This window comes from Mustela nigripes, chromosome 18, assembly GCF_022355385.1.
Source record: "Mustela nigripes isolate SB6536 chromosome 18, MUSNIG.SB6536, whole genome shotgun sequence".
NCBI lineage: Eukaryota > Metazoa > Chordata > Mammalia > Carnivora > Mustelidae > Mustela > Mustela nigripes.
In genome coordinates, this window is record NC_081574.1 from 34,433,139 (window position 1) to 34,459,459 (window position 26,321).

The following is a 26,321-nucleotide window of genomic DNA, read 5'->3' on the forward strand; positions in this document are numbered from 1 at the left end:
TTAGATCATCGGGCCTAGAAGGGCTCTTCCCTACTGTCTAAAATACTTCTTAAGGGCAGTCTCCTGGAATGACGGGTCATTTCACTGCTAACCTTTTAGGAAATTTACTAAATTCTCCTTATCTAAGATTTGTTTCCCTTATTGCTTTGAGATAACCCCCAATAACTGGGGGCTTCAAGATTATTCTCTGAGACTTCTGCAGCAACTTAAGGGGCACCAGGAGCTCTGGACAGGTTCTTAAGGTCCCTGGGGGAGTAGATTTTCCAATGTATAAATAAGAAACTTCATGGCTGAGGTTTCTAATCATGTTCATTTCTTCGGTGTGCTGTCATCCCCGTGTCTTCATTGCTTCGTTTCTGACAGCGGAGAAATAAGCAAGCCGGGGAGATTGTGCTAGGACAGAATATTGCCCGACCAGGTGCCTGTGGGTTTCTTGCTGTTTTACTAGGACATTTATTTAGTGTTTTATGGCATACAGACATCATTCCAGTTGGTATTCATAATAATCCTGTGAAATAAACTAAATAGCTGGATTTTTAAAAAAAAATTCTGTATTGTGTGAATATGTACTCTGTTTATTACAAAAACAATTTGAAGTGGCATAAAGCAGGACCAAGCTAACAAGGGGACTAGAGCCATCAGGAAAGAAAAAAAATATAATAGCTAATACTTGCTGAGAGTCATCTATGTCCCGGGGATGATTGCAAGTGCCCTTACATGAATTTACTCATCCTCATGACTGCCTTGTGAGGTAGGTACCGTTAGTATCCGTATTTTTACAGAAAGGAAAACTGAGGCATAGTGGTTCAGGAACTGCCTCACTCAGATGGTAGAGCTCATGCTTCTCACCACCATCCTAGGAGACAGCCCGCTGTAGTAAGCAAGACCAAGGATAAGGTCTGTGTCGACATAGCCACGGTAAGAATCGCACCACTTTACGGAGGAGAGTGAGCTCAAGACTGTGGGTAAGTGGCTTGGTCAAGGTTGCAAAGCCAGGACTAGCGTTTTGGTCTTCTGTCTCTTAGTGCTGTTTCCAGTGCCTCACATAGCATCATGCTTCTTAAAAAGGAAAAACATGTGTCTTTCAGAACCTGGCCATGGGGGCAGGCGCCGTTGGATCTTTGCAGCTGACCTACATCTCGAAGGTAATGTCCGCCTGGAGCTCTGGGGATTCACGTTCTCTAAGTAGGTTTCGTATCTAAATGAGAAATGTCAAATTCTTCGGGCATTAGCATTTGGGTGTGTTGCCTGGGCAGTGAAGTGCTCCCCTGTCCTCCCTTTGGAAGCTTTGCTGCTGACCGGTGCTGGGTGGAGTGAGGTTAGCAGGTTCTTGGAGGGTGAGCCTGAAGCCTCTTACTCCGGGGACACAGTGGTCAGTGATGCTTCCAGCTCCTGCCAAGGAGGACTAGGTGCTGGGGTAGGAGTCGGGCATGACCTTTTATCGTCATTGGGACAAAAAGTACCAAACAACTGCAAAACTCACAGTGACTACAAAAGATTCTCCCAAAGGGTATTGTTCCACAGGAGCAGCTCACAAAGGGTGGGGACAGGATGACTGTGGAGGGAAGGCTAGGAGAGCCCCGGAAAGGCACTCGGTTGTGCCAGGGAACTGTTCAGCCGCCAGATGACTGTTGGAGAGCCTGGCAGGCAGGCCGGACAGAACACCTCCGGTCGGTTAGTGCAGACAGAGAAAGAGCAGCCCCTCTTTGGAGCTGAGATACTGGGGTTGGGGAGGTGGCGGGGGAGAGACCGCGGGCTGGTTGGTGATGCCCACGCAGAGCTGCGGCACTGAGCTGCTTTCAGCGGCCCACCCCCGCCCCCGGAGCAGGCTCCAGTGCTGACCTGTGATGCAGCAGAGATAAAAAAGGCTGGGGATTTAGAGCCTCGCCTGAAAGAGGAACTCTTTGTCCAGTGAGAAGAGCCAGGTGGCACCCAGCCAGCACGAAGGTTCCGGAAGTCCTGTTCTCCCCACGCACCCTTCATATCGGGCCTCTTGGGGATCTCTGCTTCCTTGTCCATGTTCTCCCAGGTTGGGGGGGACCCTGATCTGAGTGAGCTTTGGGAACCCTTGGGTCCAGCCGTCTGTCGCAGCTGGCGGGGGCTGGTTTGGAGGTGGCAGCCGCCACAGGGGCTGGAGGCAGGGCGAGCAGACACAAGGGCTAGCCGATACCGCTGGGCACAGAGGCAGAAGATGCAGGGCAGGGTCTGAGCGGATTAGAGAGAGGAGATAATGACCTCAGGGGAAGGGGGCAGGGCTTAAAGTGAAGCTTTGCTAGCGCAGCTGTGGGCAATTTGTGCTTGCCTTGTGGTGAGAGATGTGGCTGCCTCTGGGGCCGGGCGGGCCAGAGGCCTGGGCCTTCCCCTCTCCTGTCCGGTCTTGGTGGGGGCTCATGAGGTCTTTTTCTAGGAGGTTTGGAGGAACAGAATCAGAGAGGCGGAGTAGAGAACCTCATTATTAGTGAAACTCCAAACCTCCTGTTGGAGAGAGTTTGGTTTGGTGGGAGACTTTTTTCTTTCTTTTCTTTTTTTTTTAAATTGGGGGAAAAGTGAATACCGTCTCTTGCTGAATCACGATTTATAAATGCAGCTCGTATGAGGGTTTTTAGAATTCTCAGCTTTGGAAGCTGTCTCATTTAGAAAGGATGGACCTGTTTCTTAGCCCTTCTGGAGAGATGCAGGCCTGGGTGGGTGTTTTTGCACACACACACACACACACACACACACACACCCCACTGCAGCTGCCCCAGGGGTCAGGTTACATAGAGCAGTGAGCCTTTAACTCCTACCTGACTCAGTGCCAGAAAGCAGGGGTTTTCCCAGAAACCCATTTAGCGGGGCCACTGGCATCAAATTCAGCATTCCAGCTTATTTCTTGTGAACCTTTGGGTAGTCCCTCCCAGAGGACAGCATTTTACCGTAGTGTCGACCTGGCTTGCTGTGTACGTGTGGTCTCTGTACAGGGGTGCTGTTCTGTCGCTCTTTCTTGAGGGTGTGTGTTGGGATGATGCTTCAGAAAGGCTGACAGAGGTGAAAGTCCTTGACTTGATGTCCTCCGGGGCACTGATGGCAGCAGAACCAGGTTTGGGCAAACTGGAAAATGATGTAAGGTGGGCTTGGTGCCACCACCTTCCCGCCTTGCCTGAGGCTCTTCTCCTCTATACAGCCAGCCCCCGTGTCCCATCCCCGGCTGTGCCCCGCTCTGTCAGGGCTTGCCCTCAGTTAGTTATAAGGAAGACCTTCCAAGAACACTGGTTCTTAACTTCTTGTGGTAGTGGTGGTGGTGGTCACAGATCCTTTTGAGTGCTGGGTGAAGATCATGGACCCCAGGTGAAGTATGTATGTGTGTACAACCCTGGTCTGCCTGTAATTTCAGGGCTCATTGACCTCCGGAAGCTGGTCCAGAGACCACTGCTTAGAACCCTTCCAGTCATTCTGTGTAGTTGACCGCGGCTTCCTCTGCTCTTGATGCCACCTCATGAGGCAAGGGCGTCTGGACACTAGGGCAGAGCCACCCCAGAACTTCAAGACCTTCTGCTGCTGCTGCTGCTTCTACCAGAGGGGCCCCAGCTCCACTTCCGGCCAGGGGCAGACAGGATGGGGCTGGCTAGCAGTGCCCTGCCACTGATGAGTTTGCTGCCGCTGTGGTCTGTGTTTGATCTGATAAGAGCAAGTTCCTGAGAGTCTGTTGAGCTGTAGAGTGGCCTTGTCTGCGTCACTCTCTGGTTGACCCGTGCCCATTCCACCCCTCACATCCTGACCTCCTCTCGCTGCTTGCATAACTCAGGACCCACCAGTCAACCACGGCTACGCAGCTACTTAACTGTGGTCACCTCCAGCAGGGGGATGGTAGCCCTTGGGTGCCCTCCCTGTAGCTGGTCTGTGAGACATGCTTTTTCAGGATCCTCTGGTCCTTCACTACATCTGAGGGAGGCTGCACAGTCTGGTCTGATTACCAGCATGAGGTGGGGTGGAGGCCAGAGGGCTCATACCTCCCAGGGGAAGAGGGACTCTGCTGTCACCGTCCCCAGGATATCAGGGTGAGGCCAGAGCTACCTTTCCATAGTAAATGAGGCCCGTACTTCAGCCCTTCTCCCCGAGGGACGCAGCCCAGGTAGATAAAATTTCATTTTCCTCTTTTGCCATTCTGTGATGATAAGAAGGAAAATAGTAATTGCACTCTGGTTCTGCTACTTGGGAAGCTGATCAGAGACACTGAGGTCTAACCCTTGCTAAAGGGCCCACAGGGCAGAACTAGAACTGATGTCTGGTTGATTCAGCAAGGAGCTAGCTGCTTTGCCAAGTAATGCTTCTGTGGTTGGGCCTGAGGCAAATTATAGGTGTGCCTGTATGTAATCTCTGATGTCCCCTGACTGAAAACGGGATAAACCTATAAAAACAAACGAAAAGCCAGGTGATCGCTTAGGTTGTTGTACTAAGCATGCTGGTAGCATTCCTTCAGTATAGGCTACTAAAAAGTTGTGGTCACTGTGGACCATTTGTCATCCAACCTGGTGAAAAGTCTCTGCCCGTGGTGCTTTGTCTGGTCAGTGATGTCAGTTTCTGGGAGAAAGGGGTGAGTCTTCTCATAAGCCAGTGAGGGTCTGAGTGCCCAGCTTTTCACAGCCATTCTAAAGCTTACAGTTGGAAGGAAGCCGAGCGATATGTGGGTTCTGAGGGTCAGCCTGCTCTCTGCTGGTCAGAGCCACATGGGCACGGAGGCCAGGCCATGCAGGTGTTCTGGGCACAAGGGACCTGAGGAGGAACAAGGGTGCCGAGGGAAAGAGCCAGAAACCGAGTCATTGACAGATCAGGACGTCAGACACAAGCAGCTTAACAGTGTGTGCTGTGGTTCAGGTGGAATCCCAGGATCCAGAACCCCCAAAACAAGGCGGCACAGGGACCAGAACTTAGGATGTCATGGAGCTCTGGGGAGTGGGTTCTGGGGATGGTGAAGACATGCCTGAAGTTGGGTAGTCTGTGAGGTGGGCTCACCTTTGCCTGAATTTTTATATTTTTTAGGACTGTTGAAAGGCTTTCTTTAGGCCATAAGACCTCCACATTACATCCTGGTGAGCAGATCAGAATATAACCATACCCTCATTAAATAGAATTGGCTATAAAATATTCGAGAGGATTTCAGTCGTCTTATTTCTGGAGTGATTTGGCTGAGTAACACATTAATTCATGATTGGCTATATTTCGCAGCAATCACCTCGCATATCCAAAGATTCTTTTGAACTAAGAATATCAAAGCTACTAATTATTTTCAAATGTGATGAGATTTTTGTGACTGTTTAACGAAACATTAATGAAGTCGACTTAATGTGACATCTTTGTTGTAGGCACTTAAAATCCTTGTCGAAGAGGTTGGTAGAATGTTATGTAGACATTAGTGATTTGTTTATTGATGTTGAGTATGCTATGTTCATTTTGTATGTTGGAGGGCAGGCCTTTTTTTCAGGTCTCATACAAGTAGGAGAAGGCCCTTGCTTGGAAAGGGGACTGAGACAATGCTGTCCACAGGAGGATTAGGAGAATGTGGGACTAGTTCCTAACCTAGGGTCTTGGGGGAAGGTGCCTCCTTTGCAATCCCAGGTATAGTGGTGGAGACCTGTTCCAGGGACTTCAGCTGAACTCCATCAAGGGCAGTCCCGTCTTGGCATATGGGGGACATGATTGGTTTTCCTTTATTCATTCTATATGTTTGAATCAGAGTGAGGCAGGTTCATCTGTGTACACAGTCAGGCATGTACATGCCAGAGGTGGGATTGAAGAAACAAGATGAGATAACACAACAGGAGCTGTAAAACTATTTCTACTTTCTTCTCTTCTCTTCCCTTAAATGCATAGGTATGCTCTGATTCCTCGGGCACCCTCCTCTATTTTCAGGGTTAAGCAGTCAGGGTAGATAGAAATGGACGTTGGCACGCTGCCAGACCTTCCTGTGAGCTCTAATTGGAATCTGTGTATTTGTAGCCATCCTACTGTTCATTTGGAGAACGGTTTAGGGAGGGGGTCAGGGGTCGAGAGAGAGGGCTGGGGTCTTCCTAGTGTGAATAGGCCACGTTCGGGTTGTGTGGTCCAAAGGGAATTTTGTTGGAGCGGGTGGCTTTCCAAAGTGTTTTTGCAAAGAAGATGAAGGGAGACAGCCAGGTAGTGGTTATCCCTTGAGGGGTGGGGAGGAGATTCTTTCAGGGAGGAGCACACAAAGGACATCTAAGGAATAGGACTGGTAATGGCCTATTTCTTCATCTGGAGGGTGAGTAGAGCGTTTCCACTTCATTACTATTGTTTAGAAGTTTATATATGTTTTAAATACTCTTCTTTTTTTTTTTTTAAAGATTTTATTTACTTATTTGACAGACAGAAATCACAAGTAGGCAGAGAGGCAGGCAGAGAGGGAGAGGAGGAAGCAGGCTCCCTGCTGAGCAGAGAGCCCAATGCGGGACTCGATCCCAGGACCCCGGGATCATGACCTGAGCCGAAGGCAGAGGCTGTAACCCACTGAGCCACCCAGGCGCCCCATAAATACTCTTCTTTTTTGTGTAGAAAATTTTACAGCCCCTCCCTCCCAAAAAGTGAAAAAAAATGCTTTATAACCATCTTATAAAACTGTTCTTATTTTGTTTTTTATTTGGTTTAGGTGAGCATAGCTACACCGAAGCAGAAACCCAAAACTCCATTTTGCTTTGGTAAGTACTGAACTGGGGGCTGGGTTTTCTGAACAGTCCTGCGGCAACTTCCTCTTTGTGTGGAGACAGTCCTGTGGTCACATGTGACTTGCTCCCTGCGTTTATGAGTGACTTCAGTCATGGCGACGTGCCTACGTCTCCAGCGATACTGCTTTCCTTGGTCTTGCGGGGAAGATAGTCCCGGAAGGCGGAGGTACAGGAACCAGTGACGGTTCGGTTTTCCTGACTCTGCAGGGCAGGGTCCAGGTATCTCTGGGTCGTTTCTGGGAAGCCTTCTCTCAGACGCAGCCACGGTGCGCTCAGGAAAGGTGGAGATGTGGGGGAGTTGGGGGAACAATAGAAAAGGAGTATCCTGTTGAGTGTCTCGGCACTGGCACATGAGTGCCAGAGTTGGGAGTGACACAGGAAGCAGAGTCACTCAGTGGATGCCCCTACTCATTAAATCATCAGTTGTTATTTGGCGCCTACTGTGTTCTCGGTAATGTACTAAGTGCCACAAACAGATGCTAACAAGTAGTTTCTCTTGTTTATATGGGTGGCTCTGCATGTCAGCTCCATGAAGCAGGGCTGTCCCTTTGTTTTGTCACTGCTGTATCCCCAGCACATACAGCTGTTCCTGGCCCATAGTGGATGCTCAGTAATATTTGTGAGATGAGTGAATGAACTAATGAATTCTCTGTCTACCCGACGAAGCTCACCTCCTGTAGTTCTGACTAATTTATGCTCGGAGAATAAGGTGGTCACTGAGCTGTCTTCTCTCCCAACTTCGGGTTGGGTCAGGCTTCTTTGGTGTTCTTGTTGTCCCATTTCTTTCAAGTGTCATTGCTAAGCTCAGAAATGACTGTCTCAGATTTTGTGGTCAGCAGATCTAAACAAGATAAGTAATGAACGCAGAAGTAAAACGATTGACTTCATAGAGGGTTCAGAGGAAAGAACAGGTTGAGAATGAGGTCAGGGTCACAGATTTGATCTCAGGCAAGCTTTGTTCCATTTCCCGACCACAGGCAAGACTCCTAAGTCAGGCCAGTTGTGCCAGTGGAAACAAGGAGCACTGGGTCCAAAATGATATGTGTACCATTGAGACTCTCAATCTGTTGGTGCCTCTAGAAAGCAGTTCAAGCTCATGTCTTGTTGAGGGCGGACGAGAAGCCTCATCCCTGTACAACAGCACATGAAGGGGGTGGTTAAAACATGAACAACAGGTGTTGTTCTCATGGCTTAATGGAACAATTCACACTTCTGGAGAGAGAGCGTGGCTGCAGCCTGCTGCTTCCCAGATGCACATGCCGCTGACTTTGCACCGTGGCGGATGCCTTCGCTCTGTGCAGACCTCCACCTTGCTACCTCAGGCACCTGAGTTTTGATGGCGTCTTTTTGTCCTGCATGTGTTCTGACCTGGGTTTTTCTCTCTTCTTCCCCCATGATTATTGCAGTCATCAATGCCCTCTCTCAGAGGTATTTTCTTCAAGCTAATGACCAGAAGGATCTGAAGGACTGGGTGGAAGCCCTGAACCAAGCCAGCAAGATCACCGTATGTATGAGTCCTTCTTTCTGGAGGGACTCAGTGCCTCTTTTCAGCTTGTGGCCTCTTTGGGGTGGGGAGACGCTCCACCGACAGCAGGGGCTTTCCCAGGAGCCTGTGGAGACCCGGTTCCCCCTTCCTCTTCTCACACCTTGGCTGACTAACCACAACTTGAACTGAGAGTTTGAGTTTGAATCAAGTTCAAGGGGAAGTATATGGAGCGTCCCTGTTGTGCTTCCTGGGAGGGCTCCTGGTGAGTTGTGTTTTAGGTCATTCTGGCCTGCTGATTCAGAACATGGTGGGATTGGAAAATGGATTGCTGACTATGAGAAGCAGAGGAAAGGGAAAAGCATATAAAGAGGGAAGTCAGAACTTTTTACTGGCTTGGGAGTGGGGTGGGGGGTACTCTTCTTCCTGTAAGAGGTTGCCTGGGGGTCAGTCCAGTCCATCCACCAACCCGTCCTGGAAAAGCCTTCCATTTGAAAGCATCACTGAGCTGGTTCACTGACTGTTCTGTGAATATTCTCATCTTCTTTGACTTGGCTGGTGAACTCCTTTCTTCTTCCTTAGAAATACAGAAAAGGGAGAAGGGTGGGAAAGAGAAGAGGAAAGACTTTATGTTTGGAAAAAAACTAGACCTTCCATCGACAGTAGGCAGACTTGTGGCATGCAAGCCATGGTTTGTGTGCTGAGAAGATTGATACTCTTTTTAAATTTATTTTCATTTATTTATTCTAAGTTTTTATTTTAATTCCAGTTAGTATACAGTGTTGGATTAGTTTCAGGTGTACAATACAGTGATTCAGCACTGCCGTATGTCACCCTCTGCTCATGCTGACTAGTGCACTGCTTCCTCTTCATCCTGTTTCCCCAGCCCCCACCTGCTTCCCCTCTGGTAGCCATCAGTTTGTTCGTTATAGTTAAGAGTCTGTTTCTTGATTTGTCTCTCTCATTTTCCCCTGCTTTCCTTCTTTGTTTTGTTTCTTAAATGACACATATGAGTGAAATCATACGGTATTTGTCTTTCTTGGGCTTATTTCCCTTAGCATAATACTTAATACTCTGTAGTTCCATCCATGTCATCCCAAATGGCAAGATTTCATTCTTTTTAAAAAATTCTATTATTTTCTTTTTTTAGGATTTTTATTCATTTGAGAGAGAGAGAACAAAAATGGGGGGGCGGGGGGAGAGACAGAGGGAGAGGGAGAAGCAGATACCCTGATGAGCAGGGAGCCCAACATGGGGCTTGATCCTAGGACCTGGAGATCATGACCTGAGCCGAAGACAGATGCCTAACCAATCAAGCACCCAGGTGCCCCAAGATTTTATTCTTTTCTATGGCTGAATAATATTACATTATGTGTGTGTTATACACATATACATATATGTACATATTCATACATATTTACATATATACATATACATATATAATATATGTTCTATATCTATATCTATATCACTTCTTTATCCATTCATCAGTCAAGAGACACTTGGACTATTTCCATACCTTGGCTATTGTAAATAATGCAGCTATAAACATAGGGGTGCATGTATCCCTTTGGATTAGTGTTCTTGTTTCTTTGGGTAGATACTCAGTGGTTCAATTGCTGGATTGTAGGGTAACTGTATTTGTAACTTTTTGAGTAACTTGTTTTCCAGAGTGGCTGCACCATTTGCATTCCCACTAACAGTGCAAGAGGGTTCCCCTTTCTCCGTATCCTCGCCAACACTTGCTGATTCTTGTGTCGTGGATTTTAGCCATTCTGACAGGCGCGAGACGATAGCCATTGTAGTTTTGATCTGCATTTCCCTGATGATGAGTGATGAGCATCTTTCCTGGGTCTCTTGGCTATCTGGACGTCTTCTTTGGAGAAATGTCTGTTTGTGTCTTCTGCCCATTCTGTAATTGGAAGATTGATTTTCTGTATCATACAGTCAGAAATGCTTATGTTCTAGTCATTCCTGATAGTAACCATTATTTACTGGGGCAGATTGTTCTCCTAAATACCTCAGGGTTTCTGTGAATAAATTAATAGAAGAAATTGGTACACCAATCCAACTCTTGTGATGCCAGACCCAAGCAGAGAACAATTGAGTTATTGAGGTGGTCTTGTTATTTTGACAAGCCTCGGGAAACCCAGGAAAAGAGGGAGAACTGAAGGGAAGGTGGGATGTTACAGCTAACTCACATGCCTCTGCTTGTGCACACGGCTCTGCAGTGCTGAGCTTAGTACAGAATTTCTTTTTCCATGGTGGGGCTTTCATCCTTCTGTGTCTAATGCAGTTTTGGAGTTTCTTTCAAAGTCTGATACTTTATTCTCTTTCAGCCTTGCCTCTTAGCTTTCCTCTTCTGTCCATGTCTGGTTCACTGGGCTACCCAGCCTGTGAGGTTGTGAGGGCCTTTTAGCCCTCATAGGGTTGCTCTAAGCAGTGAGTACCTCCTGCTGTTTTTCTGGCCCCATGGAATGGAAGTTATAAGGCACAGGAGTGGGAAGCAATGTGGTAGTGCCCAGAGGCTGGGAGATCCCAGATGTCAGAGCCTGCTGTAGGGTCTCCATTTTCTCCACGATCCCCCTTCCTTTCCTTGGCTTGGTTCATACATCTCTTCACTCCAGGTCCCATGGGTTAGAAGGAAGAGGAGGGGCACTCTATCTCCTCATCTGTTTGTGCCCTGGAAGGGTTTACTCCTTTCTCCACTGCCATATTGTCCTGTGTCTTGGGTCCTTCCTCAGGAAGGCCGGAAAGAGGGAGGATGTGGGGCTGGACACTACATCGATGGCATGCACACTCACTTTAGGGCACTGTATACATACGTGAAGTATCAGGCACTTTGGGGGATACAGAGATGAAAGAAAGAACAGATAATGTATTGAGCCAAGCTTTCATATGTGCTGTAATTTTTGCCCCTCTGATGTCACTCCTGTGAGATAAGTGGTTTCACTGCCATTTTTTTTTTTTTAGATGAGAATCATGGAAGTCAGGGCTGCCCAAAGTCTAGGGGGGAATAAATGGTAGAGCTGGCATTCAAACCCAGGACCCTATGACTTTCAAGACCTAGAAGAGTTTATGAAAATATTTGAAAAATATTTGAAAATATTTGAAAAGAGCAGCCATTGTAATGTGTGTTGGATCACACACTGCTTTTACATGCTTGGCTTCATTGTAGCTTCATAAAAAATCCTTAGGTAGGAAGGGCAAGTGTTATTAAACCCATTTATAAACAGGGTAGTGGAAATGCCTAGTGATTAAAGTGACTTGTCCAAGGTCAAGGAGCCAGGATGGATCCAATTTTTCTGCCCACAGATCACTGTCCATTTTGTGCTAAGGCCTCTGGGTCCTTGTCATTGAAGAAATGATTGACATGTGGTATTTAAGGAATTGGATTTTCTCAGAGTATTAGTATTCCTGTATGAGTTTTATGGGACAACCAGAGCAAATGGGTGGCCTCTCTCTCTAGGGGAGAATCCTTCCTTGCGTCTTCCAGCTTCTGGTGGCTCTGGGCGGTCCATGGTGTGCCCTGGGTTGTAGCTGCATTACTGTCATCTCTGCCGTCATCATGGTATGGCCTGTGTCCCTGTGTCCTCTCTTCTTCTGATAAGGACATCAATCACTGGGCTTCGGGCGCACCCTAAACCAGTATGATCTGATCTTAATTTAACAACACCTGCAAAGACCCTATTTCTAAATAAGGTCACATTCTGAGTTTATGGGTGGATAGTTTTAGTGGGACATTATTCCACTAACTACATTTCCCCAAACAGTTGAAATGTTTTGAAAATGAATAGCAGTAAAAGTAAACCACAGTCCCTTGCCTTCATTGGATTATTCCTCATCGCAGTCTAGCTATGCCTGGTGGGAAGTAAGATGAGTCCCTGTAATTAATTTTCTTTCTTTCTTTCTTTCTTTTTAAGATTTTTTGAAAAGTAATCTCTACACCCAACATGGGGCTTGAACTTACAACCCCGTAATCAAGAGTCACTTGCTCTGCCAGCTGAACCAGTCAGGCACCCCGTGTCCCTGTAATTTTCATTTCGCATTGCAAATGAGATCCATAAGGCTCTCCCCCATCAGAGAATACCGCACAAGTGAATGGAAGAGGGTATACCTTGAATTTAGGCCTCTGGGGATATGGCCAAACCAAAAGAAAGACCTTGTTTTCAGGTTCTGGGGCATAGTTATTGTTGAGTTTGTCTTCCCCAGACTGATTCAGTCTCTAGAAGCGTTGGAAAGGCTCTGGGCAGACAGAACCAGCCCATGATACAGGAGCTAAAGAGAGTCTGAGAGGCCACACAACAGCTAAGCTAACATGATTCCTTTTCTGACCACTGGGACCTCTAAATGGCTACTTTCCTCCTTCTTCTTTGCTGGAATTCATTTAGGTCCTTTGGGGGGAGTTTCTGTTGTTCCATGATGATGATATGATGAAACATCCCAGCAATTATCAACATCCTCAAAGAGGTCGCATCACACAATAGCTAAGCTCAGGGAAAGAAATGGTGGTAGCATAGGTGGGTAGTGGGACATTTAGCAACGGAGAGTCCAGCAGTCCTAGCAGCAACTTACTTCTTTTTAATGAGCTTTCATTTATGTCATCTATATAATGGAGGAGATAATGCCTCCTTCATAAGATTGCTTGAGATAGAGATCTCAAGAGTGTGGTACCTTGCCTGGTGCTGAATGGGGCCCATAGCAGTGGGAACTGCTGTGCGGACAGCCCGAAGGGAAAGAGAAGGTGGATTTCTGGCTGCATCTGGGAGCAGGTGGGCCGAGATCACTATTGTCTATGTAAACGGAACGCACAGGCCAGGAGGAAGGGTCTCATCTTCTTTCTGGGGCTCCAGTGTCCTTCTGGAGCTCTTCCTCCTTTGAGCAGACATGGAATGGAGTGGTCCTTGGTCTCGTCCTTGACGGAATTCTCCAAGTGCCCAGAACCATGAGCTCTTGAGAGGTCTAGATTCTTAGATCCTTCTGATTCTCGAGGCTGTAGAAGGAGGGAAGGTGTGAGTGTTACTCAGGGATCCTGCCAACCCACACAGGTGCTGAGTCTGGGTGAAGGACAGGCTTCGTGAGGCTGTGGGCATCACCCCAGCGGGCACTTAGGGGCCTGGGCTCCGTGCAGTTATTAACCATGGCTTTGGGCCATTGACTTGCATGGCCTGGGCCTCTTCCTATTTTCTTGACACAATGGACAGATTTCATCGGAATTGCCAGAGTAAAGAAGAGAGGTGAGCAAGGTGGAAGGACAGCAACATAAACGGGGATAAAGAGCTCCGGACTCCCGGCCGCGGTGGTGGGAGCGGGGTGGGGACGGGGCACACTGGAGGATGCGCTCCCTCTAAACACAGAAATGATGCTTGGCTAGAAGTCTGGATTTTTAGGTGAGCTACCCCAGCTTTATTTTTTATTTTTATTTTTATTTTTTAAAAGATTTATTTATTTATTTATTTGACAGACAGAGATCACAGGTAGGCAGAGAGGCAGGCAGAGAGGGAGAGGAGGAAGCAGGCTCCCCGCTGAGCAGAGAGCCCGATGCGGGACTCGATCCCAGGACCCTGAGATCATGACCTGAGCCGAAGGCAGCAGCCTAACCCACTGAGCCACCCAGGCACCCCTACCCCAAGGTTTAAATGTAGATTGAGAAACATACTGCATCAGACCAATAAAACACAGTGTGGGGTGTGGTGCATAAACAATGAATCTTGGAACACTGAAAAAAAAAATTAAATAACAAAACAAAACAAAACACAGTTTGGCCAGAATCTGCCTTCATGCCACCATTTTCAGTCTGTGGCCTGTGGCGTCAAAGGAGCCATAAAAATTCTGTGATTCTCTGACTGTCCGTGGTGCCCTAATTCTGCCAAGGAGAGGAACGAAGATAACTCTTCACAAAGGGCTGTGTTTGTAAATGTTAATACCATTTGTGAAATGTTAAATTAAGATGTTTTGTAATACTTTCCACCCTTGAACCACATGGGTTTGAATGGCATGGATTTACTTACATGAAGATTTTTTACATGACTGGAAGTGTATTTCTCTTCCTTATGATTTTCTTTTCTTTTCATTTCTTTTTAAAGATTTTATTTATTTATTTGAAAGAGATCACAAGTAGGTAGAGAGGCAGGCAGAGAGAGGAGGAAGTAGGCTCCCCGCCAAGCAGAGAGCCCAATGTGAGGCTCCATCCCAGGACCCTGAGATCATGACCTGAGCCACTCAGGCACCCCTTCCTTATGATTTTCTTAATAAAATTTTCTTTTCTCTATCTTACTTTATCATAAGAATACAGCATATGACACATAGAACTTACAAAATATGTGTTAATTTACGATGTATGTTATTGGTAAGACTTCTGGTCAATAGTAGACTATTAGTAGTTAAATTCAGGGGGAGTTGAAAGTTATACACGGAGTTCTGGCTGTGCAGGGGTCAGTACCCTTACCCCCTGCATTGTTCAGGGGTCAACTGTATTTTTATATTTCTGAAGTTTTTAAGTATATGTACTTTGTCATTTGGTAAGCACGGTGACTCTATGACATCCATATTATACCCTTTTCATTTTCTACACGGGACACTTTTGGCCTTGAGAGAAGTTCAGTGATTTGCTGAAGGTCACTGAGTGAGTTAGTGACGGGTGAGGAGTCAGTACCTTGGGCTCTGAAGTTCATGCTCCCTGAATTCTGTACCAGAGCCCACATGTATTTATTACCTGTTCCCGCCCTACTATGTGCTCTCCTCCTTACGTCCCTGGTTCCTGTTCCTCTGCAGGTTACTGTTCTAGCACCTTCCTCCCCTGGAGACTGCCGCTAACCACTCCATTTCAAATAGTTCCCTCTGTCTGTCTCAGCTCCTGTTTCTTTTCTTTATGGCACTGCTTGCAGTTTGTAATTATTCTCTGTGTGTGTTTGGCTCTCCCTTTTTTGTCAGTCTCTGCTATTAGAATGTCCGTGCCACGAGGGCAGGACGTATCTGTTTGCTGTTTTATCTTTGGTCTGCCGTCAGGGAAGGGCTGGCTCATAGTGGGTGTTCAGGCCCGATGGGTGTGCGTATGTGTGTATCGAGGCGTCCGCTGGCAGAGTTCCTCGTATTCAGGTATGGGTCGATGGAAGGGCTGGGGAAGAGAGGAGGTCCTACTAGCATTTGTCCCTTTCCCCATGTCTCCCCCCCCCCCCCATTTTCCCTAAGCTTTCTTTCTTTCCAGGTACCCAAAGTTGGGAGCCTGCCCCTGACTACGGAAGTTATAAAAAGCCTGCCAGCTCCTCCAGCCCTAGAGAAGAAGCCGCAGGTGGCCTACAAGACAGAGATCATCGGAGGGGTGGTGGTACACACGCCCATCAACCAGGTGCTGGGGCCTGGGACTGCCGGGCGCCGGTGGGGGTATGGGAGCATCCACAGTGGACGAGTGACGTGCACAGAGGAGGCCAGCACAGAGGATAGGTGGTTGGGGGTGGGGAGCCAGTGCCAATGGGGTAGTCAGGAAAATCCAGGACAGGGGTGGGTATGAAGAATAGCAGTGCAGAAATCAGGGCCACTGTATCTTGAGGCTGTGTGGTCCTGTGACGGGCACTTGTAAATCACATGGGAAATGGAGCTGGGGAAGACAGGTGAGCCTGGAAACAAGCCCACTGTCCCTCTTCCCGTTAGGGTGTTTCTTCCCTCTTCTGGCTTGTATTCTCTGTCCTTACCTTTCTCCTGGTTCTGCCCAGCTTCCCCGAGCCTTGTCCTGTGACATTTCCTGGTACAGTGTCTGACAGGAGCCCGTGAATGTTTACTTTCTTGTTTATTTCTTCTTTAGTTGCTATTGTGGGGAAAGAAAGAGGCAGGAGAGGATTCGCCAGAGAGGGCTGGCTGAGGCACGAGCTAATCCTTCCGCTGTTTCCTTGTAGAACGGTGGGGATGGGCAGGAGGGGAGCGAGCCTGGGTCCCACGCCATCCTTCGGAGGTCTCAGAGTTACATCCCCACGACAGGCAGCCGTGTTCCCTCTGGGCCCCCCCTCATTAAGAGTGGCTACTGTGTGAAGCAAGGGAATGTGGTGAGTGTCGGCGCGGGGGCTCTAGTGGGTCCTGGTGGCTCCTGGGGGCAGTGGCTGTGGGTGTAGCCCAGGGGAGAGCTGGCTGGCAGGAGGAACCGCCTTCCTCGGCACTAGCTGCCCCCTCAATGCCCTCCCGAACTGGTGTGAGATGTGGGACTAAGCATTCACCCTGCAGGTTGGGGGCATCGTGTCTGATAGGACAAGTCTTTGTGGCTCCCCACCCTGCAGTCTGAATGTGGGCACCCAGCTTCCTTCCGGCTGGGTACCCTGAAATATAGAACTAGAACATTCTCCAGAATGCTGGGGCCTCTTCTTAATGTCCTGCTTTTTTTTATTTCAGCGGAAGAGCTGGAAACGTCGCTTCTTTGTGCTCGATGACTTTACTATCTCCTACTTCAAGTGTGAGCAGGTTTGTAATCGCTCTGGGGCCCTTCTGACAGGTCATGGAAGCAAGAGGCTTGTGAATAACACCCAGATGTGCGTGCATGAGTAGAGATGTGGACACACACACACACACACACACACACACAGACAGGTTTAAGAGGTGCCTCCGTGTGCCCTCCATCTACCCTGTGTGCACCTCTTTACATCGATACAGCAACATGGCCCAACTTCTTCCCTCCTGCTCTGCAGCAAGCTACTCTGTGGTCAGAGCCACATAGCATCTTCTTAGAATTTTTTCCTCACTAGATAGTTATTTTTAGACCATGCCTTGTTCGTAGCCTGGTATCAGCCAACCATCTCTGACCAGAGAGGTACATTGGTCAGCTGGTCTGGGTTGTGGCATTACGTGGGTAGCCTCATTTATCTTTCTTTACCTGTGTTTTCTACCAGGACCGAGAACCACTGCGCACTATATTTCTCAAGGACGTTCTCAAGACCCATGAGTGTCTGGTCAAATCTGGGTAATCATCTGTGCTGATTCTCTTCTGATCAAAATCCCCCATTTGCCTGCTTAAATCTCCATTTACCACCTTTCTGAGGCTCTGTTCAAGAACCTTCTTGCTTGCACATGATGGGGGCTGACATCTCACCACTTCCAAACCGATGCAGCTAAGAGACCACACTGGGCTAGCTCGTCTTTTCCCACTACCTTACTCTGGCCCCCGAGGAGAGGGGCAGAGCCTATATAATAATTCTCTGGTGGAGAAAAAGAAAGAACATAGGAACAAAGAAGAGAGTGGTGTTGGGATGCTTCTCGAGTGTTAGAATTAGATGCTTATCGCCCAAAAGGCCAAGGGCTCCGAGTGGGGACTATGCCCTCAGGTTTCTCACGTACGAGCACTTCTGGTCAGAACCCTGCTTTGCCTGTGCCTCTTCCCTGACCTTCTTATGCCTTCTCCTCCTGTGGACAAAGTTTCTCATGTCCCTTTAACACAAGGGTGATTCACAACAACTCTGTGTGACTCCCTTTGAACATTTGCGCTTCCAGTAGGAAATGATTTACCGTCCACGTACCGTAGTGCATGGGATGTGTTTGGGATCTGGGGCTCTGACTCAAGGGCCTTCCCATAAGCAGTACAGATACAGATGCCCTTAGAACTAAGCTTTAGAAACCCAAGGATATCTGGGCATCTAGAAATCCTCCTTCGGTCCCTTAATCTGCAGCCTTTTTTTTTTTTTTTTCTTTTTTTAAATATTTTATTTATTTATTTGTCAGAGAGAGAGAGAGTGCACAAGCAGGGGGAGCAGCAGGCAGAGGGAGAAGCAGTCTCCCCACTGAGCAAGGATCCTGAAGCGGGACTTGATCCCAGGACCCTCGGATCATGAACTGAGCTGAAGGCAGATGCTTAAGTGGCTGAGCCCCCCAGGCATCCCAATCTGCAGTCTTGGGAGACAGTTTGTGTCTTTCTATCCCGTGGATGGTGTGATGCAAAGCCAGCGTCATCAGGGAGGTGCCTGGCAGCAGGCAGAATGTTCTCGTGGGGATACAGGGACGGTCGTGCATGCTGACGAATGCCACATGACCCAAGGAAGCAGAGGCTGAATTGGGACTGTACTGGCTCTTGCAGATGACGGTTGGAGAGTAGAGATTAGGAAAGTTCCCAGTGGCAAGTTGTCATCTGTGCCAGTGTCTATAGGTGGAAGTTCAGAAGTGTGGTTCCAGAGCTTGCTTGGGGGGCGGAGGAGAGATTGGCCATGACTCATCCCCAGAGATGGTTCCTGCCTCCCCTGACTCCAGAGGGCCCGTGTGGATAGGTAGCTGTACGACTATCTGGGTATGGTGGGCAGCTTAGCGAGCCCAGAACATGTTCAGTCCCAAGCACGCTCTGCACTTGCCAGAGTCCCCTGCTGCCGGAGTCAGACCGAATTCTTAGTGAAGGAATTAAGGGAGCCGAGAAGGAAGTCTGCAAGGCAGTGCGGGTACCAGGCCTCTGAGACTGTGCAGCCTCTCCAGACCCAGTCAGGAAGCTTTAGGGCAACTGTGTAGTCAACCAACATTTGTTAAATTGAGTTAAACTGAGCTGAGCGGAACTGAATTAGAAGGCAACACCTAGCCTCGGAAGTAGATGTGACAAGGGCAGGGATTTCCTCCTCAGTAGTCGATGACATGAGTGTGCTGTATGCATGTGAATAATTTAAAAAGCTAACACATTTTAGCCAGAAGAAGAGCCATCTCTACTCAGAAAGTAATGACGGCCAGTGAAATGTGCCTCAAGAGGCCACCATCTGCTATAATTGGTAGCAGATGCCTGATATACTTTATACATTGATCTCTGGGGTGACCAGCCTGATGAGGGAGGTCTCATCTCCATTTTACAGTTGGGGTACAGAGGCTCCCAAAGATTTTAAAATATTCCTAAAATACTTTTCTCTACGAGGAGGTGAGAGATTTGGCCCCATGTCCTCTTGACCCCCGTCTTGCTGTTCCTTCCCACATGGGTCTTTCGTCTCAGGCTCCCCCTCTGCCCAGTGCCCATGTCATGGGCCCAGTGCCTGCCACGGCCTTCCAAGTCTTCATTTCCGGAGCCAGCTCTGCCTGTGACCAGTCCTTTTTTGGAATTATTCTCACTCTTGGCGTCCAACACACAATCTAACATGTAATTGTATAGTTTTGCTTTTTTTGGTTCTTTTATTGGGAAGGAATTAGACCTTTCACTCCTTATATATTGCCCACAGCACGAGGATACACACAGCAGACACTTAACGCTGCAAATGATTTTGGCTGATTTCAAGTTTGTCACTGAGCACCAGCTACTTCTCACCTTCTTCCTTGCAGAAGTCAGGATTGATTCTTCTCCCCAAATTTGAAGCCAGTTTGAAGCATCTTACAGTAGTCTAATCTGTCCTTCCATTACTCATTGGCTCCCTGTCTCAGCCCAGTACAGGGTGGCACAGAGGGGGAATTTCTTTCTTTTTTTAAAAGATTTTATTTATTTGAGGGAGAGAGCGCGTGCTTGCACGTGCGCATGAGCAAGGGGAGGGGCAGAGGGAGAGAGACAAACAGACTCCCTAGTGAGTGGGGACCCTGACACGGGGCTCAATCCCAGGATCCCAGGATCCCAGGATCATGACCTGAGCGGAAGTCAGATCCTTGACCAGCTGAGCCACCCAGCCCCCCCACAGGGCAGGAATTTCATGAAGCTGATAAAGTGGCTGCTTGTGGGGAGGAAGGTTTTAGAAACTGAGTTGGTTCCCTTAGGAGAAGCAAGCGGTAGTGGAATAATTAAAAGCATAGACTCTGGAGTCAGATCTGGGTTCAGATCCTTGCTCTGCTGTTTGCTAACTTTGGCACCAAGTCACATAACTTCTCTGAGCCTAGGTTTCCTCATCCACAAGGTAGGGAAAATCTTAAGTTCTTTATTGGACTTTTGTCAGGATTGGATGAAATAACACACAGGAAAGCACTCGAAGGACAGATTGGTGGTTTCGGGGGTAGGGGATGGGCAAAATGGGTGAAGAGGGTTCAAAAGGTACAAACTCCCATTTATAAAATAGGTAAGTCCTAGGGATGTAATGAACAGTATAACTATAATTAATAATACTGTATTGTGCATTTGAAAGTTGCTGAGAGAGTAGACCTTAAAACTTCTCATCACAAGATAAAAAGAACTTGTAACTATGTGTGGTGATGGATGTCAGCTAGCCCTCTTGTGATCAGTTCACAATGTATACAAATATTGGATCATTATGTTACATACCTGAAACTAACAAAATCTTACACATCAAATATCTCCCTATATTTTGATGTAAATAGTATCTTACATAGTGATAAATATATAATCAATGAGTTACATTTACATATTTGTAAGACCAATACAATGTTCATCTGCTTGACCCTGAAAAAAACACTTAAAACCACTTTGCATAAAAGAACCGTACGTCTTAGCCACTAAATAAAACTCCACTGGGGTGCCTGGTAGCTTTGTCGGTTAGGTGTCCGAGTCTTGGTTTTGGCCGGGGTCAGGATCTCAGGGTTGTGAGATCAAGCCCTATGTGGAGCCCCACATGGAGCCCTGAGTAGGGCTCCCAGCTCGTGGTACAGTTTGCCTGACATTCTCTCTCACTCTCTTCCTCCTCTGTGTGTTCTCTCTCCCTCTCAAATAAATAAGTAAATCCTTAAAAAATTATTGAAAAAATAACCCTCTCCCCACAACTGTAGGTGTTACGGGGTGTGGTGGATATTAGGCAGACTGTTTTAGAGGGAAAGGAGTTTATCTTGTTAGAACTGGTGGTGGGGTGTATGTGTGGGGTTTCCATGGGGATGATGAAGCCTGAGAGCCCGTAGGAAGTGAAGCTAGAGGAGACCCCCTTGTGTTTTTTGAGGCAGAGACTGGAGGAGGAATGACCTGGGAGCCCCCCTTTATACGGAGCCTTGACTTAGGATGAATCATGTCCTCGATGTGTGTGCGGGCATGCGTGGTAACTTTCTTTTTCTTTGTCTAGTGATCTCTTAATGAGGGACAACCTGTTTGAAATCATAACAAGCTCCAGGACCTTCTACATACAGGTAAAAAGCTTACTTTGAGAAGACTTTGGTGTTCTGACTTTGTGAATGTTGTGATGATAGGTCTCGCCCTTTCCTCTGCTTTCTCTTTTATTTTGTTTGAAGTTTCTAGGTGGTAAATTTAGCCCCCAATGGTCAGTCTGAGTCCCATTTTATTCTAAACAGGATGTTTGCCAGAAGCTTCCCAACCATAAAATAGTAAGAGCAGGTTGAGCCTCCGAACTGGGGAATGCGAGTTCGTACCAGCTGCTCTCAGCTGCTGGGCGCCAACTAAGCAGAGAAAAGAAGAACTAGCCAGTGGTTTCGCTTCTCTTTTGGACGGTATTTATAAGCCCCGCCTGTGTAGACAGCTCTGTGTGCGGAAGGACAAAAGCACAGAGGGCCCTGTGCAAGCACCAGGTGCAAAGCCCAGCTGCACAGAGAAAGTCATTGTTGGGCTCTGACAGTTCAGCTCTCTGGAGTTTCTCCCTCCTCCCACGGCTTTGGAGCTCTCCCAGCTCTTCTCAAATCATAGGAGCGAGAAACACAGATTCCCGAGCAGGGCTTAGACTCTCCACGCCAAGTTCATCTACGAGCCTGCTTAGCAATCCTCGAACATGCCTTGATCCACACAGCGTCGTCATAATATCTCATTTCGTGTACAGACTGCCGTGAAGGGCTTTGGTTTAGATGTGGGGCTCCCCAGCTGAGGCTTTTCAGGGTTCCCAGTGCTCTTTCTTTGTTCCAAGTGTCAATCCCCGCTAAGTACCATCCCTTCCACGGGGCCCCCTTTCTTGGGCAGCCGCTCCATAATCCTGACCCCTCTGAGCTGGTCCTGCCCCCACCCCGCCTCCACCAGCTGAGCAGACATGCTGTTAGCCTTAACTAGCGGTGGACTCCACTGGGGAAGAGAGAGCGTAAGGGGGCTGTGGATAGCATTGCTGGGGTTGTTAGCGCTGGTTCCATTGTCATTCTGGGTCGACGTTTAGGCTGTAGGTTCTGAAGCGTTTCCAGTTCTTGGATTTAACAGGGATACTCAGAGTATCCTTAGAATGCCAGGCATTTTAACCCCACCCTGGGGACACTGTTAAACAGAACAGATCCTGAACCAGAGGGAGAGAGATCGTCAAGCAGACAGGCGATTAAAACAGTGTGATGGGGTGGGGGAGGGAATGTTGGGTGGATGAATGCTGAGGGATCTTTAGGGCAGCAAAACTATTCTGTATGATACTTTAGTGGTGGATGCCTGAAAGAGGACTTTATAGCACAAGTAAGAGTAAAGAGTAGAATACTTTAATATATGTGAATTTAAAAAATCACTTCAGAGGTCATATAATTCCAGCACGGCATGCTGATGATGACAAAAGAAACCTAAATGCATTCTGAGTATGGAACAACCTCACCAAAGGGGCTGAGGGAATAAAAAACAAAAAAGCAAAAACCAAAAAAACCAGCATGGTTAGTGCTACCATTACAGTGAGCAGTGGTTGTCATGGGAACTCATAAGAAGGGCGCTTTCTCTGTCTTAGGAGTCAGGGGAGGTTTCTTGAAGGAAGACACGTTTAAACCAAATCAGTTGGGGGAAGACTGGCCCAGGCAGAGGGGAGAGCATGTGTGAAAGAGCCTGGAGATAAAAGGAGCACAGGGCGCATGGAAGGCTGGCGTGCCCGTACAGAGGGCTCTTGCCTTACAGGCCCTGTTAAAGAGCTTATACTTTGTTCTGAAAGTTAGGGCGCTTGAGATAGAACCAGGAGAGGGGCCCAGTCAGCTCTGCCTTTTAAAAATACCACCTGGGCAAATGATCTGACTTTCAAGCTTGTTTTCCTCATCTCTGGAGTGGAGGTGCTATCCCTCAACCCGTCCGCGTTACTGGCGTGCTAGTTGTGAGTTTCCAGGCTCAGTGCGGTATAGACACAGGTGACAGGAGGTAGGGCGAGCCATCGCTGTCATTGTAATTTGGGTCAGGGATGAAGGAAGTTTGAACGAGCATGTGGAGAAAAGTGGACTGTTTAAAAGCTATTGAAGGATGTTTTCTGAGACTTGGTCATGGGTTGGACGTGGGAGAAGGGGAACCAGGGGAGTTAAGGACACTGGGCGGTGTTTGGCTTGGGCTTTGGGATGCCCAATGGCAGTTGTCATTCAGACCAGAGTGTGGGAGGAGGGGCTGAGGAGTCCCTCAGTCTTTGTGTTGGGGGTGATGAGTTGACGGTGTCTGTGGGACATTTGAGTTGACATGTTATGAAGGTCCTCAGACGGTGCCTGACACATGGGTCGTACGAAATCAGTACTTGTCAGGGGAAAGATGATGCTGGGAATGAGCCCTGGATGAGAGAGAATGATTTGGGAAACATGAACTCCAACCAAAAACAATGTTCAAAACACTTTCGAACAAAGTGTGTGCACATTTACCAGAAGCTTCCCATCCCTTCTACCCTCCTTCGCCTTCTCCTACATTTCTGGGACAAAAGAACACTAGCATCACCTGGAAGTAGACAAATGAGCGAATGGACAAGCCTGTTTATAGCCCATAACTCAAAAGAGAACAGAAAATTGAGAAGAATATACAGTAAAAATCATTAAGAATATGTATAATTTATTGTCAGATAGCCAATAAAAACTCACTTATGTTGACACAAGTAATATTCTATGAAAGACAGGTATATTTCTAAAACAAAAAGCAACTAGAGTAACATTTTTTTTCTTACATTTTTGCAAATCTCTTTAATGTCTGGCTTAATAGAGGACAGCAGGATTATCATATCTGCTCCTGCATTCTATCTGTGGCCATATGTTGTTTTGGTTGAAGAGCATGAAGAAAATCTGGCCTCGCTCAGATATGTATTTGGAAAAAAGGAATATTTTAATAACTTTTTCAGATGATTGTGGATATTTTTTCCAATTCTATATCAAAACTTGATAAATGGTATTTTCTTAATGTTTAGGTGCAATGTGGATTGGGAGCCAATCTCAATATCGATAAACTTTCATACTCTTATACAAAACTCCACTGGTCAATTTTATACTTTGAATGGATCCTTTTTACCAATGCATGATTTTGTAACTGTGCCCCAGTCATTGGGAAAATAGTGGTCCCACTGAGGTATGCAGATCTTCCAAATGTTGACATATTTTATGATATAATATCAAAAAATTACATTTGTTAACATCACCACAAGGCTCATCATCAACAAAGTCGTTAAGTACAGAAAGCTGTCAAGCTTATGGAGGACGATACCAGATTTTGGAATTCTAATTTTGTTTGAAAGCTCAAAATTCATCATTTGCAAAAAAAAAAAAAAAAAAAAATCATGATTTTGCTTGACTAAACAGATTCCTTTCATTCATTTTTGAGATAGAGTCCACCATATGCCTAAGTCTGAGTAAGTTTGACTGATTGTTTGTCAGTCATTTGTTCCAAGTAAAAATTGTTTTTCATGCAAAAGGTAAAAGCATATGACTGCTCCTACAGTTTGGTGCCAGCAGCTTTCGCCACCATGCCTCATTGGCATTCTGACCTGCTTCGTAGTGTATGTTGGGTAGATCTGCCGGAAAGAACCACGTATGCTTGGTGTCTGGGGAAGCTAGACCAGAGGGCAGGGCAGCTGAGGCAGAGCAAACAGATTCCTGGGCAGGGCACAGAGGCTTGGGTGACAGAATGGGGCCAGCTTCCAATTGCTGACGTGTTGGTCATTTACCGTCTGTCACATATGCCTTCTATGTCACACTTACATACAATTTGAACCCTGGGATGCTACCATTTGTTGTACACTCAGTTGTGACAGTCACCGTGCTAAGGAGTTTACAGGGCAACATATCACGTAATTTCTCAGCAATCTCTGAGGCCATCTCCATTTTACAGATGAGGAGATGGAGTGTCTGAAGGTAAATTGTTCGAGATAATAAATCTGGTGAACTGTGGAACTGATTAGGAAGGACCTACTCATTTGCGTTGTTTAAAAGGAGCTTGGTACGAAATATGAAGGTGGAGACAAACCATAAGACTCTTAATTATAGGAAACAGACTGAGGGTTGTCAGAGGGGAGGTAGTTGAGGGGATGGGGTAACTGGTATGGACATTCAGGGGGACACGTGATTCAATGAGTACTGGGTTTTCTATAAGACTGGTGAATCACTGACCTCTACCTCAGAAACCAGTAATACTTTATATGTTAATTAATTGAATTTAAATAGGAAAAAGGTATGTAAAAAATAAAAGCTCAGTGCAGAACCCAAGATGTAGAGGGTGTGGCCATTGATGACCAGGAGAGAACAGCTTGAGGGGACTGGCTGTTAGTCAGGTGGATCACGGTGACCAAGAACCAGAATATGGCAGTAATCAGGTATCTAAGCTTGGGGAAGTCAGCAGACTCATCAGCTCGTAGATGGTTCTCAGTCTTGGAAAAGGGTTCAAGATGAGATGTCATTCCTTGGAATACAAGGCATGCAGGGTTCACCATTTCCCCATTTCCCAGTCATAGAAGGTCGGGGTATTAGATTGGAGGATTTAGTTATTCCAGATGAAAAATGTAGTGCAGCTTGGTTTGGGTAACTTGCCATAAGCCCAGTTGTCAGTATAAGAGTAGTAATGGGGTGTGTGTGTCAGGATTAAGAGTAGTAATAAGAGGGCTCCAAAGTGAATTGTAGAGTGTTCGGCTAGAGCTCTTTGGACACTTACTGTTTTAATTTAGACTATAGGGTGAATGACAACACTTAGAACTATGCAGTGCACAGCCTAGACAATTGGATGTTGCTACACTGTGCCTAAAGACAGAATTAGGTAGGAAGGGGGAGGGATTTTTAGGGAATTTTAGGGAAGGAGGGGTAGTGCAGAGGTGGAGAACAGAATGGAGAAGGAGCATCCTACAAATGTTGGACAGCGGCAGCGGAAGCCACTGCAGTAGGTAATGGAGGCCTGTCACTGACGACCTCTGGAATTCATTGCTTCAAATCATTGCATCTGTTATGGTACTGGGTTCAGAGTAGGTCCTCAGTAAAAAAGCTCATTGGACTACAATAAACCGCAGGCTGCTGTGATTCCTTTTAATACCCTTTTTTCATCTCACCTCAAAAACTGTTCTCAAGGACAGAAACCCTACTTTTTCTTTCCAGCCAAGTGCCAGAAACAAATGCACACACGTCAGCATGCCAGGAAG

General features: G+C 47.1%; 1 protein-coding gene across 4 annotated transcripts in view; it reads left to right on the forward strand.

The window, feature by feature from the left end:
* The window catches only part of PLEKHA2 (pleckstrin homology domain containing A2), a 59,798-nt gene that overhangs the window by 25,020 nt on the left and 8,457 nt on the right, over positions 1 to 26,321 (forward strand). For 3 of the 4 annotated variants that reach the window (XM_059384040.1, XM_059384038.1, XM_059384037.1), the window contains 8 exons: positions 1,089 to 1,145; positions 6,644 to 6,692; positions 8,126 to 8,223; positions 15,410 to 15,550; positions 16,095 to 16,241; positions 16,582 to 16,650; positions 17,076 to 17,146; positions 21,129 to 21,192. In XM_059384040.1, the coding sequence (XP_059240023.1) occupies positions 1,089 to 1,145; positions 6,644 to 6,692; positions 8,126 to 8,223; positions 15,410 to 15,550; positions 16,095 to 16,241; positions 16,582 to 16,650; positions 17,076 to 17,146; positions 21,129 to 21,192 (696 nt within the window). Of the gene's footprint in view, positions 1 to 869; positions 966 to 1,088; positions 1,146 to 6,643; positions 6,693 to 8,125; positions 8,224 to 15,409; positions 15,551 to 16,094; positions 16,242 to 16,581; positions 16,651 to 17,075; positions 17,147 to 21,128; positions 21,193 to 26,321 lie in introns of those variants that run through there. The other variant, XM_059384039.1, reaches the window with a different exon arrangement.